Genomic DNA, 14,003 nt, shown 5'->3' on the forward strand with positions numbered 1-14,003 from the left:
TGAAGTTGCTTATCAGCTTAAGGAGATTTTGGGCTGAGACAATGGGGTTTTCTAAATATACAATCATGTCATCTGGAAATGGAGACAATTTGACTTCCTCTCTTTCTATTCGAATACCGATGTGAAAATCCTCAAGAAAATACTGGCAAACAGAATCCAGCAGCACATCAAAAAGCTTATCCACCACGATCAAGTCGGCTTCATCCCTGGGATGCAAGGCTGGTTCTACATATGCAAATCAATAAATGTAATCCATCACATAAACAGAATCAATGACAAAAACAAACCACATGATTATCTCAGTGGATGCAGAAAAGGCATTCAATAAAATTCAATACCCCTTCATGCCAAAAACTCTCAATAAATTAGGTACTGATGGAATGTATCTCAAAATAGTAAGAGCTATCTATGACAAACCCACAGCCAATGTCATACTGAATGGACAAAAGCTAGAAGCATTCCCTTTGAAAACTGGCACAAGACAAGGATGCCCTCTCTCACTACTCCTATTCGACATAGTATTGGAAGTTCCGGCCAGGGCAATCAGGCAAGAGAAAGAAACAACTGGTCCTATTCTAAAGCAAACTCCAGGTCAGACTATGGAAACTCCTGAATCAAGAACCAGGGAACTATTCTGATTGTTGTAATACTCCCATGGACACAATCCTCATCATGCCTCTGGGGTACTGTCACACTCAACTCTTTGATATAGAAGTTGGCAATGTGGTCGGCAAAAATCCCACAAAATAAGATAGTTTTATTCTTCTACCAATTAAAGAGACACAGACATCATTATACAGCCATATAGAAACACGATGGCCCAGGGACACATATGTGGCTACATATCCAGATACAGAGAACTACCCGCACCTTCCTTCTCCTGCAGCCTAAACACTTACATCTAAATGTTCCATGGTCACATCACAGAGGGAACTACAGGATGGATGAAGCAGTTCACAGATGATGGTGTCTGCACCCTTGCAAAACAACATTATCCGATCTTCAGGCGTCTGCACTAAAGATAAGCAAATTAAGCAAAGTAACTATATCAGTCCCTTATTATAACTTGTCTGAGCCAATGAGGGATAATAGGAGGCTATTCCCCATGACATTGTTTCTACCTTTAATGGAGGCTAAGTACTCAGTGAGTGGTCACACAGGATAAATGATGTGGCGAGGGCTGCTAAAAGTGAGAGAGGAACTTACAGAACCAGTTCTTCCATGGGTTCAATGCTACCCATGGAAGAGTCTGATGTAGAATCACATTTAGTATCTCCAAGTCCCAGACCAAGGCTCATATCTAGTAATGCCACGGGTGAAAAATGACCTTCCTTTTTAGTATGAGGGGCTCAAACTAACTGAGAGAGACAGTATGAATTTCCCCTGTATGTCTGCTCCCATCTCTTATTCCACGGTCAGGCTTTATAAATTTATTCTTTGCCCTCACCTTGGCTTTGAGGGTGCTGACAAGCCACTGCTCAGGAACACCAGGGACTTAGTGTGGACTTAGCATATGGTAGCAAGCCCACATATGTGTGTAAGAGAAAAGTTAAAGGATATGTGAGAAAATAGGGATGGCTGCATGTTTGTATTTGAGGCACATACCTATGAGAAGGTATGTGAGTGGGAGAAAGCATCTGTGTGTAGGTAAAAAAGAAAGGCAATGTGTGAATATGTATGAAGGACAAAGAAAGGGAGAAGGCCAACTAGGAATGGCACCCACCAATAACAGACATCCTCTTGCGCACATTGTTGAAGTCCAAAATAGTCAGCAGTTGGTAGACTCTGGTTTTCCCCATTTCGACCACTATGACTGTCTCAGACGTGCGGGAACGGAACACGAAGCCAAAGTTCCTGGCAGCAGTGACCAGGGCACCTTCATCTGGTGACTGAGCCTGGTACACCAGCATGCCTGACAGGAGAGAAGAGGGCAACCGGAGCCCACAGAGATGAGTAGCTGAAGTCCACCCAGAAGTGACACTGTCTTCTAAGTGGTTTATATAAAGATAGAGCCCAGAAAGGGGCATGTTTCTTTAAACTACCTGACAAGTCTGGCTCTACAAGGCCAGACTGCATAGAACATATCAGTGTTTTCTCCTTTCCTTTATTTTACTTTATTTTATTTTTTTTGAGACAGGGTCTCACTCTGTCACCCAGGCTGGAGTGCAAGTGGTGTGATCACAGCTCACTGAAGACTCAACCTCCCAGGCTCAAGCAATCCTCCCACCTCGCTCTCCCAAGGAGCTGTGACCACAGGTATGCACCATAACTGGCTTTTTTTTTTTTTTTTTAAAGATGGGGTCTCCCTATGTTGCCCAGGCTGGTATCGAACTTCTGGGCTCAAGCGATCTTCCCTTCTCGGCATCCCAAAGTGCTGAGATTATGGGCATGAGCCACCACACCTGGCCTTCATTTCCATTATTTTCAACTTACTTTACAGAGGTATATGGTACATACAACGTATACAAACAAACTCATCAGGCAGTTATTCTTTGACTTTAGTGAGTAAAGATGGCTCAGGAGGCTTGTTAAAAATGCTAGTTCCTGGATCTCTCCCAAACTTAACTGAATCCATAATCACAAAATCTGGGAGGAGGGCCTAAGAAAATGATTTTTTAACAAATCTCCTGGGTGATTCTCATGCAGGTGGTCCTGCATAAGTGCTCCTGAATAAGACTAACTACGCTTTTAAAAACACTGCTGTAAGAAAATAAGATTGATGATTTAGTAAACTATATATATATAGTTTATATATATATATAGAGAGAGATATATATGCAAGTGTTGTCATCTTTGAAAGTCACCCTGGGAAGCTAAATGACTCACCGTATTGAATCCGTCTTTCAATCTGATATTATTCAAGATATTTCTGGAACTCCTTTGTTAGAATATTATCACAACTTGAGGTATATTTTAGATTATTTCTCTTCTGAAGGTTGATTTGATTTTTAAAACAGTTATACATCATTAGAGTCTTATGCTTGTGAATACGGTAGGTGGGGAATATAATTTTAGGTCAGATACAATATATCTGATATCTACTGAATATATCTACTGAGCAATTGAGATTAGTTTCTTGTGTGTTTCCTGCTCTGTTACTTGGGGCAGTAAACAAGGCCAAGGCCAAATATGTTTCAAATAATATAGCAGCTTGGTGGAATAGCAGCAGGTCAGAGAAGCATGTGGTAAATGTGACATTGGGTTTTTATCTCTGCTCTTCTTAGCTATAGGATTTTAGGCAAGTAACTTAAGCTCCCTTAGCATCAGTTTCCATTTTTCTTGTTCTGCCTACCTCAGAGGGCTGATGTGAAGACTATATGAGATAATACAAATGAAAGCAATTTGTAAAACTGTAAAGTGATATACAAATATAGGGTGTCACTACTGGTAGTATTAAGAGTACATTGACTTTAAAGGATGTGATTCATTTGGTTGTCTAAATTCTTTTTTTTTTTTTCAATTTGAGATGGAGTCTTGCTCTGTCACCCAGGCTGGAGTGCAGTGGCACGATCTTGGCTCACTGCAACTTCCGCCTCTCGGGTTCAAGTGATTCTTCTGTCCTCAGCCTCCCAAGCAACTAGGACTACAGGTGTGCGCAACCATGCCTGACTAATTTTTGTATTTTTAGTAGAAACGGGGTTTCACCATATTGTCCAGGCTGGTCTTGAACTCCAGACCTTGTGATCTGCCCGCCTCAGGCTCCCAAAGTGCTGGGATTACAAGCGTGAGCCACTGCGCCTGGCCTGGTTATATAAATTCTTATTTGTTAAGGAAAAAAAGTCTTCTTAATTAATTAATTTATTTTCTGGGACAAGGTCTTGCTCTATCACCCACACTGAAGTGCACTGGCATGATCTTGGCTCACTGCAACCTCTGCTTCCAGGGCTGAGGTGATCCGCCCACCTCAGCCTCCTGAGTAGCTGGGACTACAGGTGCACACCACCACGCTTGGCTAATTGGTTTTTTTTTTTTTTTTTGTAGAGACAGAGTTTCATTATGTTGCCCAGGCTGGTCTCGAATTCCTGGAGTCATACAATTCACCTGCTCAGCCTCCTGCTACTGGCATGAGCCACTGCACCCTGCCAAGTCTTAATTTATAATCAATTATTTCTCATTCATTGTTTCTAAAGAGGTTTGGATAAGTTAATGGATGTCATAGCCAGATCTGGTTACTAAAAAAACTAGAATTGTGGAGATATCTTCAAATTGTGAAGCAACAAGAGGATGACAACTCATCTTTTAGGAGGCCTTGTCAGAAATAGTGGGGCTGATCTGGAGGGCAGAACATCACAGAGTTTCAAGATCAGAAGTTCCCACGGCTATGCTTTCAGGGACCATTCTTTTTTCTTTTTCCTGCCACCCTCCTCAGGATTTTTTTTTTTCCTAGAGATAGGGTCTCTCGGCCACCCAAGCTGGAGTGCAGTGGCACGGAGCATAGCTCATTGCAACCTCAAACTCCTACCCTCAAGCCATCCTCCTGCCTTAGCCTCCCAAGTAAGTGGGATTACAGGCCTGCAGCACCATAGCTGGCTAATTTCTTTTCTTTTTTTTTTTTCCTTTCCTTTTTTTTTTTTTTTTTTTTTCCTTTTTTTTTTTTTGTGTGTGTGTGTGTGACAGAGTCTCACTCTATCGCCAGGCTGGAGTGCAATGTCACTATCTTGGCTCACTGCAACCTCCAACTCCCTGGTTCAAGCAATTCTCCTGGCTCAGCTCCCCGAGTAGCTGGGATTACAGGCATGCGCCACCACACCCAGCTAATTTTTGCATTTTTAGTAGAGACGAGGGTTTCGCCATGTTGGTCAGGATGGTCTTGATCTCCTGACCTCATGATCCGCCCGCCTCGGCCTCCCAAAGTGCTGGGATTACAGGCGTGAGTCACTGCGCCTGGCACCTGGCTAATTCTTTATTTATTAAAAAAATTTTTTTTTGTAGAGACGGGGTGGACAGGGGGAATCTCACTTTGTTGTCCAGGCTAGTCTCAAACTCCTGACTTCAAGCAATCCTCCTGCCTTGGCCTTCCAAAATGCTGGGATTATAAGCATGAGCCACTGCTCTCAGCCTCAGGGATCATTCCATAGTTAGTTACCAGAAAAGTTTCTCTGAAAATGTAGAGCACCATAAAAAATTAAAAGAAATAAAAATAATCTGAAGCTCCCCAGACAGCACCAAGTTTGACTCCTACTGAATGAATGAATCTTCTTTTAAACCAAGAGTTTGTTTTCTACTTGAATACCTCTGGTATTTACAGGAGCTAACACTTATCTTGACTATCCATTCCATTGCCAGACAAAGCTACCTAATACAAAGTTCTTTCTTAAATTAAGCCATTGCAAAGCATATTAAATCACCCCTACCTCCAGCCTAGACTCCATGACATATTCTCAGTCCATGAAGCTACCTTAGGCCTCTCCTCACCTTCTACTTTTTCTTCTGACATCACGGTATGACACAATGAGAGTGAGCGGAAAAACAAGTGCACCCAGTGATCTCCCTTTTTCACTGCTTCCACCAAAGTCTTGTCATAAAATGAAAACTTAGGATCAGCCAGTTTGTTGTAGGAGAAGTCAACCTTTTCTTTCTGGAACACATAAGCCAGAACAAACTTCTCAGCAGCAGCTTGATACTTTTCAGATCAATTTGGAGGCAGTTTCTGGAATGTGATGAGAACTCCTAGGAGGATGGCAAGGAAAAGCAAGATAAATGAAGGAGATCCTGTGCTGGTTTCTAAGGCCCCTGTAGCTGTGACCTGGATCATCTATTTATTGGGCCAGAAAACATCCTTCCTACAGGAGACAAGCTGGACACTGTTCGGCAGACCCCTCTTGGGCTCATTCACTCCAGCTATTCTGAATGGTTAATGGCTATCTTCAAACTCTGCTCTTCTAGGTCCCAAATCTATGATAATCATACCTGAGGATAATCAAAACAGAGGGAGTAATAGCTCTGTATTTGTAGGTGGTGTCTGGAAAGAGCATTGTTTCTGGTTGTCCGTTGCCTGATTTTGGGAACTGAGTATGGAGTAGAGTCCTACATACAGTGGTATCATTGTGTTACACTATTCCTCTCTGGCCCCACCAGAGTTAAAAGGAGGCTAGGGAAGAATATTGCAAGATAGAGCAAGGCCACATGACAAGGAAGCTTCAGTACGTGCTTGTTGTTCACAGACTTAATTCCTGCTTGACTTGTCAGCATACCTGATTCTTCCTGCCTCTAACCCTCATGGTCACTGACTTTGCTGCTTGTGTTCCTATTTCAGTCCTTCCTTCAATCTTGTGCATAGTCACTAACCATTTTCCTGGCTATGACCTTGGCTCCTTTAGCCATTGACTCTGATTCTCCATTTCAGCTAGGCTGCTTGCAGCCACCTTGGGCAAACACTTTTTTTCTGGCTCAGCTTGGCCCTAAGACTTTCTTTCTCTTTTTCTTTCTTTTTTGTTGTTGTTTTGTTGTTATTGTTGAAACAGAGTCTCAGTCACCCAGACTGGAGTGCAGTGGTGCAATCTTGGCTCACCACAACCTTGACTTCCTGGGTTCAAGCAATTCTCGTGCCGCAGCCTCCCACGTAGCTGGAATTACAGGCGTATGCTACCACGCCCAACTAATTTTTGTATTTTTAGTACAGACGGAGTTTCACCATGTTGGCCAGGCTGGTCTCAAACTCCTGGCCTCAAGTGGTCCACCCACCTCAGCCCCCGCAAAATGCTGGGATTACACGCGTTAGTCACTGCACCCAGCTGGCCCTAAGACTTTCTTTTCTCCACTCTGGAGTACAATGTTATGAACACATTTCTCCAGCTCATACCAGAACTCTCAAGGATCTTTCTCCAGTTCTCTGTATATGTGGTGTTACTTGGGCTGGGCCCTACTACGTCAAGTACAGACACAATTTTGTTGCTTGGTGCTATGTTGGGGAAAGGGAAGTTTGTAGTGAGGTATATTGGCTCTTTTCTATATCTTACTTAGAGGGAGTTTGTCAGAGCAGCAAGGAGGTATGCTCAGGTCTAGAACCAAGCCCTAGACTTAGCCAACAATAGAGTTATAAGCTCAGGGAAGTTCATGGTTTCAGCAATTTAAGATGACCCATTATATAGCATATGTATCCTAAGGCTTTTCTAGAATTGAGACCTTACAGTGACACATTCTTTGAAACTAGAGGCTAGTGAGTAAGGAGAGACAAGGATGGAAAGGAAGGCATGAGCCAGATCCTGCATTACTATCTTATTACCAATAAGGTGTCATAGTGATTTTCCACCAGAAGTGATGTGGATTCCTGTTGGAGAAAGTCCTCTGGTAGCAGCATGAAGAATATATTGGAACTAGCAAGATGACAAGCAGGGAGACCAGTTAGGAGACCACTTAGTGATTCACAAGATAAATGATGAAGTAGTGACAATAAATATTAAATTAAGGGGATGGATTTGAAAATATAGAGAGTTAGAATTGATAGGACATGGATATAAGGAGTAAAAGAGAAGAAGAGTTAGGAATAATTTTATATTCCCTAATTGGGCCCCTGGATAAACAGTGAGACCATTCACTGAGATAGAATACCCAGCAGGAGAAGATTTTTTGACAGACTGAATTGGAGATCCTGAAGACGTACAGGTAGTAATGAAAGCAGGCAGTTGTACATATAGTTTTGAAGCTCAGGAAAGAGGTATGAGCTAGTTTATGATCTCCCCTTTCAGATAAGTAATGTTTGAGAACAGTGAACCCGTCTGGGTTCAGGACTGAGGCAGGACTGGCTGAGAGTTGCAGAACAGCATGATCTGAGAGGCAGCACTCATGGATAACTCTGAAATTGAAAGCAAGACAACCAGTCAAACAATGCTGAAAAGCAAGTCCAAGTACTAGACAAAAGGACAGAAACTGAGGATGACACCTGAGAGGAAGTGGATTCAGAATGGAGGGTAGAAGGTAGCAACTGAAACTCTTGAATTGTTGTGGTATAGCTATAACATAGTTTTTAATAGGATGTCTTTAGCTTTGGCCATGGATGGGAGGGAGTTATCCAGGTTTCCTTGGTTACATGGATTTGGAGGTTATCAGTACATAGGTAGTAAAGCCATGTAAATATATAAGATTACATGAAGAGACTATATAGATGGAGAAGAGGTTAAATAATAGAGCCCTGAGGGAACATCAGCACCCAATGCAATGAGATGAGAAGAAGCAATCAGACAAGAAGGAAAAACAAGAAGAAATTGTTATTCAATGGAAGTTAAGGGACAAGAGAGCTTTAAGAAAAAGGGGAGTTTAAGAGTGCTAAAATCCACAGAGAAGTTGGGTCAGGATTTAATAACAAAGTAGTCATTCATGACCTCGGCTATGATAGTTTCAGTGAATATGATAGGACAGAGTCTGAATACATAAAGCAGGCTGAAGAATGAATGAAAGGTGAGGAATTAGAGACTCCTATAATTGCCTGTTTACTTCTGTGACTCCTCCTCTAGGATGCCAACTCTGAAGGTAGGAATTAAGTCTGTTTTGTTTTCCCTGAACGTTTTGTACTCAGGGTCTGACATATGGTAGACACTCAATAAATATTTTGGACTGACTGATGGAGACAGATAATGGCTAGAGGGGAATGCAAGAACAAGGTAAGGTTATAAGTATTTTTAAAAATAGAATACAAAAAAAATTAAAAATGTATTGTTAGTGGTTACTTCTGATTAACAAGCTGTGGCTTTTAAAAACCCATTTATTTCATTTAAAATTATTATTATTATTTTGAGACAGAGTCTCACTGTGTTGGAGACAGAGTCACTGGAGAGCAGTGGTGCACTCTCAGCTCACTGCAGCTTCAGCCTCCCAGGTCAGGTGATGATTGTGCCTCAGCCTCCTAAGTATCTAGGATTACAGGCATGGCCACCATACCCAGCTAATCTTTGTATTTTTAGTAGAGAAGGGGTTTTGCCATGTTAGCCAGGCTGGTCTCAAACTCCTGGCCTCAAGTGATCTGCCCACCCTGGCCTCCCAAAGTGCTGGGATTACAGGCATGAACCACCATTCCTGGCCTAATACTCTTTTTTTTAAGAACAGTTTCAGGTTTACAAAAAAACTAAGCAAAGTACAGAGAGTTCCTGCATACTCCCTCTCTCACCTCCACCCTACAGTTTTCCCTATCAACATGTTGCATTATTGTGGTACATTTGTTACAACTGATGAACCAATATTGCTACATTATTATAAACTGATGGCCATAGTTTGCATCATCTTTGACTCTGTGTTGTGTTTCATGAGTTTGACAAGCACATAGTGTCAGGAATCCACCATGACAACATCATACAGAATAGTTTCACTGCCCCAAACATCCCTTGTGCTCTACTGCTTTATCCCTCTCCGCACTCTCTCCAAACCCCTGGTAACCACAGATCTTTTTGTTTTTACTGCCTTTATCGTTTTCCTTTTTGCGAAATTTCATATATTTGAAATCACACAGTATGTAACCTTTTCAGATTGGCTTCTTTCACCTAACAATATGAACTTAAAGTTCTTCTGTGGTGTGTGTGTGTGGCTTGATAGCACTTCTTTTTATTGCTGAATAATATTCCATTGTATGGACATACTAATGTAAACAGTTGAGCTGAGGTCAGGCATGGTGGCTCATGTCTGTAATCCCAGAACTTTGGAAGGCCGAGGAGGGCGGATCACTTGAGGCCAGGAGTTTGAGACCAGCCTGGCCAACATGGCGAAACCCCTTCTCTACTAAAAATACAAAGATTAGCTGGGTATGGTGGCCATGCCTGTAATCCTAGCTACTTAGGAGGCTGAGGCACAATCATCACCTGAATCTGGGAGGCGGAGGCTGCAGTGAGCTGAGATTGTGCCACTGCACTCCAGCCAGGCGATGGAGCCAGACTCTGTGAAGAAAAAAAGAAAAAAGAAAAAAGACAAGCTGAGGGGAAAGAATCATATAAGGGGATATTCAGATATTAAGAAAGAGAGAATACAGGATTGACTGAGGTTCCTGAAGAAGTAGAAAGGGATGGAATCTAGAATATATAGATTAGTACTGAAGGAAAAAGTTATACCTTTTTTGAGACTGAAGGAAAGGAAGTAAAGGCGGGTTAAAATATATGTACAGAGGAGGATATTTAGCTGATAGTTTGGATTTTTCTCAGTAAAATAGGAGGAAATATCATTTGCTACATACTGGGGAGCCAGGGGAGCGTGGTAGAAGGCCTAAGAATGGTGATTGTTTAGAAAAGCTGATACGGAGAATAAAAGATGAAGCCAATTACAAAATGGTGAAAAATTTGCCAAGTAGCACTGGGACAGAGGACAGTGGAGTCTCTGAATTTGTAATGGTTTTATGATCTCCAAAATAGTGCTCAACACTCTCAGATTAGAAACAGAGCAGGGTCGATGGCTTGGTTAATTCAAGGTTGAGATTTGTTTAGTGATTAAAGAGAAGAAAAGGAGAACTAGTAAGGTACTAAGGATGCTTATGATCTCAGGGTACAGACAGGCAAGCTAGGAAAGGAAGTAAAGTTGTAAGGAATTGATAGACTGGAGAAAAAGGAAAGCAAAGGGTTTATAAATCTCCATGAGATAAAAAAGCAGGAATACTTAAAAAAAACTCAAGTACTGAGCCATGTACTGAGAATATGGAGGAATAAGGTTTGTGATCAAAGATTGTGAAAACGAAGTTTATAATTCCACAGTAGTAAAACTCTGGACAATGACATGGTAATATGGAAATGGGTGATACAGAGAGATCATCTGAAGGATTCTTTCAGATACCTGAAAGAATATCTGAAGTGATAGGTCGTCCAATAAAGACGACAATACCCCCCAAAACACTAGCAGTGATTGGGAGGGGAGGGAGAAATTTCAGAGCCCTCAGTGAATGGGATGTAGAAGCCAGAAGCTTCCTAGATAGCAACAACAAGAAGAGTTAAAGATGATTATAGCCAGAAGTCATAAGCATCACAGGAAGAAAGACTGTGTAGGAGAGAAAAACTAATGGTTAAACATGGCACAGGATAATGAGGGCAACACCTTTGGGCTTATCGTGTCCAGAGTTTATGGTATGCAGAGTATGAGAGAGATGGAAGAAAAAGGAATGTTCTCAGGGAAAATCATGTTTCAATTAATGAAGGGATTGAGGCTACAGGTAAGTTTGTTTATAAGAGAACAAAGAGTCCAGTGATTTAGTGAAAAATGTGTTATGGTCAATCAGTCGTGGACAGAAGAGGGAGAGGAAAGAAACTCCGGGAGGGATTTACTCCCTAGAAGCTATAACTTTGCCTATATTGCCAAGGTCATTAGCCAAGCCCTGGAAGATGATATAAGGCAAATCACTGAATTTCCTTCCCCTTCCCAATCTCTTTGGATGGATAGGGGTAAGAACTGGAGTCAGATGTTTGGTATATAAGTCAAGTGGCTGAGAGTTTGGAATTGGGTCTAGCAAGACAGGGATAAGGTGAGAAATACCCTGAAGGCAACAGAGGAACCCCTATGAAGGGATACTTAAAAACAAACCCATAAACAAAAGCTGGGTCCAATACTAGAGAAAACAGTAAAAACCAGCTAGAGATAAGAAGAATTAATAGGAAGATATTTTTATAATTTTATAAAGACTGTTGAGTATGTCACAGATCCTTAAGTTATAAAGGAAAATGACTGATAGATTTGATTACATGAATTAAAAACTTCTACACAAAATATTATTTAACAAATTAAAAACCAAAAGACAAAATGGGAAAAATAACTGTAACATATGCACCAAAGGAAGAGCTGGTATTTCTACTGTATAAAGAGCATTTTCAAATAAGAAAAAAAGGCCAAAGAATATGAATAGACAGTTCACAAAGTAAGTGTAAATGGGCAATAAAGAGATGATAAGGGGAAGAAAAATAAGCACATAAAAATGATTCAATCTAATTAGTAATCAAAAAAGGTAAATTAAATAATTAGATACTATTTTTCATCAATTAAATTTCAACAGATTAAAAATTGTTAATACCAGTTCTGACAAGCATATGGGGGGAAAGAAATTGTCATATATTTTTGGTGGGATTATAAAGTTATGCAAATCTACCTGGAGGGCAATATGGCACTATCTAATGTATTAAAACATGGCTACCTTTTGACCAACAAATTTTACTTCTAGGACTTTATTCTAAAGAAATAATTATCAGAAAAGTAGACAAAATGTATGTGCCATAATGATTACCAAAATGTCATTTGTAATCACAAAAGAAAATGGAATAAAAATAAGAAATTAAATAAATTAAGGTACACTGATAGAATTGAATAGTAGACACCCATTCAAAATGATGATGTAAACCTAGACCTACTGACATGGAAAGATGATGACAATAATAGTGTCAAGTGAACAAAAGGAAACTGGAAATAATAAGCATACTATGATTTTGTCTCCCCCATCTTCTAGATCTAGATGTACATATGTGTGTGTGTATATACATACGAAAAGCATAGGATATACTCCCTAACTTTACATTGGCTATCTAAATGGGATGGAATACTTTTAACTTTCTTCACACATTTCTGTATTATTTAAATATTTTTTACAATGAGCATGGATTATTTTTTAAAGAGAAAAAGCCAATAAAGCTATTTTTGTTTAAAAAGAACAAATGAAGATCTTCAGAATTAAACATAGGTCATTTACATAATGATTTCTGATATTTCTGATATTATGGGGCCAATAAAAGCTTTAATATTTCAGTGGCTAAGGGAGTCTCAATTTGTGCTTCTCTGAAGCACAGCCTCACTCAGCTCCCACATGCATTTCCCATGGAGCTGTAATCACTTACCTCAGAGACTGTCACCCTCTGTCCATCCTTGTCGTAAGTATCACCTGTTGGTAAGTGAACACAGCAGAGACTTGGCAAGGGTTTTAAAGGAGGGTTTGAATTTCTTTAAATTATGGTTAAAAATATATATATATATATATATATCACATAAAACTTGCCATTTTAACTATTTTAAATGTAAAATGCAATGACATTAATTATACTCACGATGTTGTGCAACAATCACCACTATATGTTTTCAACATTTTTTCAGCACCCCAAACAGAAACTTCCCATTTCTTCCCACCACCAGCCCCTAGTAACCTCTAATCTATTTTCTGTCTCTATGAATTTGCCTAGATAGTTCACATAAGTAGAATAATAAAATTTTTGTCTTTTTGTGTTTAGCTTACATCATTTAGCATAATGCTTTCAAGGTTCATCCATGTTGTAGCATGTATCAAATTTCATTACTTTTTTATGGATGATTAACATTCCATTGTATGTATATGCTGTACCACATTTTCTTTATCCATTCATATGTGGATGGACATGTGGGTTATTTCTACCTCTGGACTTACATGAATAATGTCACAATGAACGTTGGTATACATGTATCCGAGTTCTTGTTTTCAAGTTTTGGGGGTATATACCTAGGAATCAAATTGCTGGGTGATATGGTGATTTAAAGGAGGGGCCTTAAAAGCTTATTTATTCTGATTCCTTCATCCTAGACTTGCAGTCAAGCTGCCCCCAGTCTCCTCAGGCCACCTAGCTCCCAGTGCCCAGTAAGCTCCTTTCCCTAAGCCAATGTTAAGAAGAGGTTTGCTTGGGCCTCAACTCTTCCCTCCTAAGTGAGAATAAGATGAAGCTAGAAGTGAAAGGCTTCACACCTCAGAAAGCCCTCCAATCATAAGAGTTACCCAGAAGAGATGTGGACTCAGTTTTAGAGCGTTTGGGATTCTTGACCACTGGATGACAGACAGAATCGGGGTAGAAGACATGTCTGATGCCAAGCATGGAAACACTCATGGTCCTTTTCAACTTTACCCAGTATATGGTCAGGTCTTTTTTTTTTTTTTTTTGAGATGGAGTCTCGCTCTGCTGCCCAGGCTGGAGTGCAGTGGCTGGATCTCAGCTCATTGCAAGCTCCGCCTCCTGGGTTCGCGCCATTCTCCTGCCTCAGCCTCCCGAGTAGCTGGGACTACAGGCGCCTGCCGTGTCGCCCGGCTACTTTTT

General features: G+C 40.6%; 1 protein-coding gene across 1 annotated transcript in view; it reads right to left on the reverse strand.

The window, feature by feature from the left end:
- LOC111536839 (phospholipid-transporting ATPase FetA-like) overlaps positions 1–14,003 on the reverse strand; it is a 114,842-nt gene that overhangs the window by 31,266 nt on the left and 69,573 nt on the right. Inside the window, exons 13-16 of the mRNA XM_023203361.3 lie at positions 12,786–12,829; positions 5,416–5,578; positions 1,724–1,912; positions 900–1,015 (exon numbers count right to left, since the gene is read on the reverse strand). Of these exons, the coding sequence (XP_023059129.2) occupies positions 900–1,015; positions 1,724–1,912; positions 5,416–5,578; positions 12,786–12,829 (512 nt within the window). The remainder of the gene's footprint in view (positions 1–899; positions 1,016–1,723; positions 1,913–5,415; positions 5,579–12,785; positions 12,830–14,003) is intronic.

Source organism: Piliocolobus tephrosceles, chromosome 14 (genome assembly GCF_002776525.5).
Source record: "Piliocolobus tephrosceles isolate RC106 chromosome 14, ASM277652v3, whole genome shotgun sequence".
Taxonomy (NCBI): domain Eukaryota; kingdom Metazoa; phylum Chordata; class Mammalia; order Primates; family Cercopithecidae; genus Piliocolobus; species Piliocolobus tephrosceles.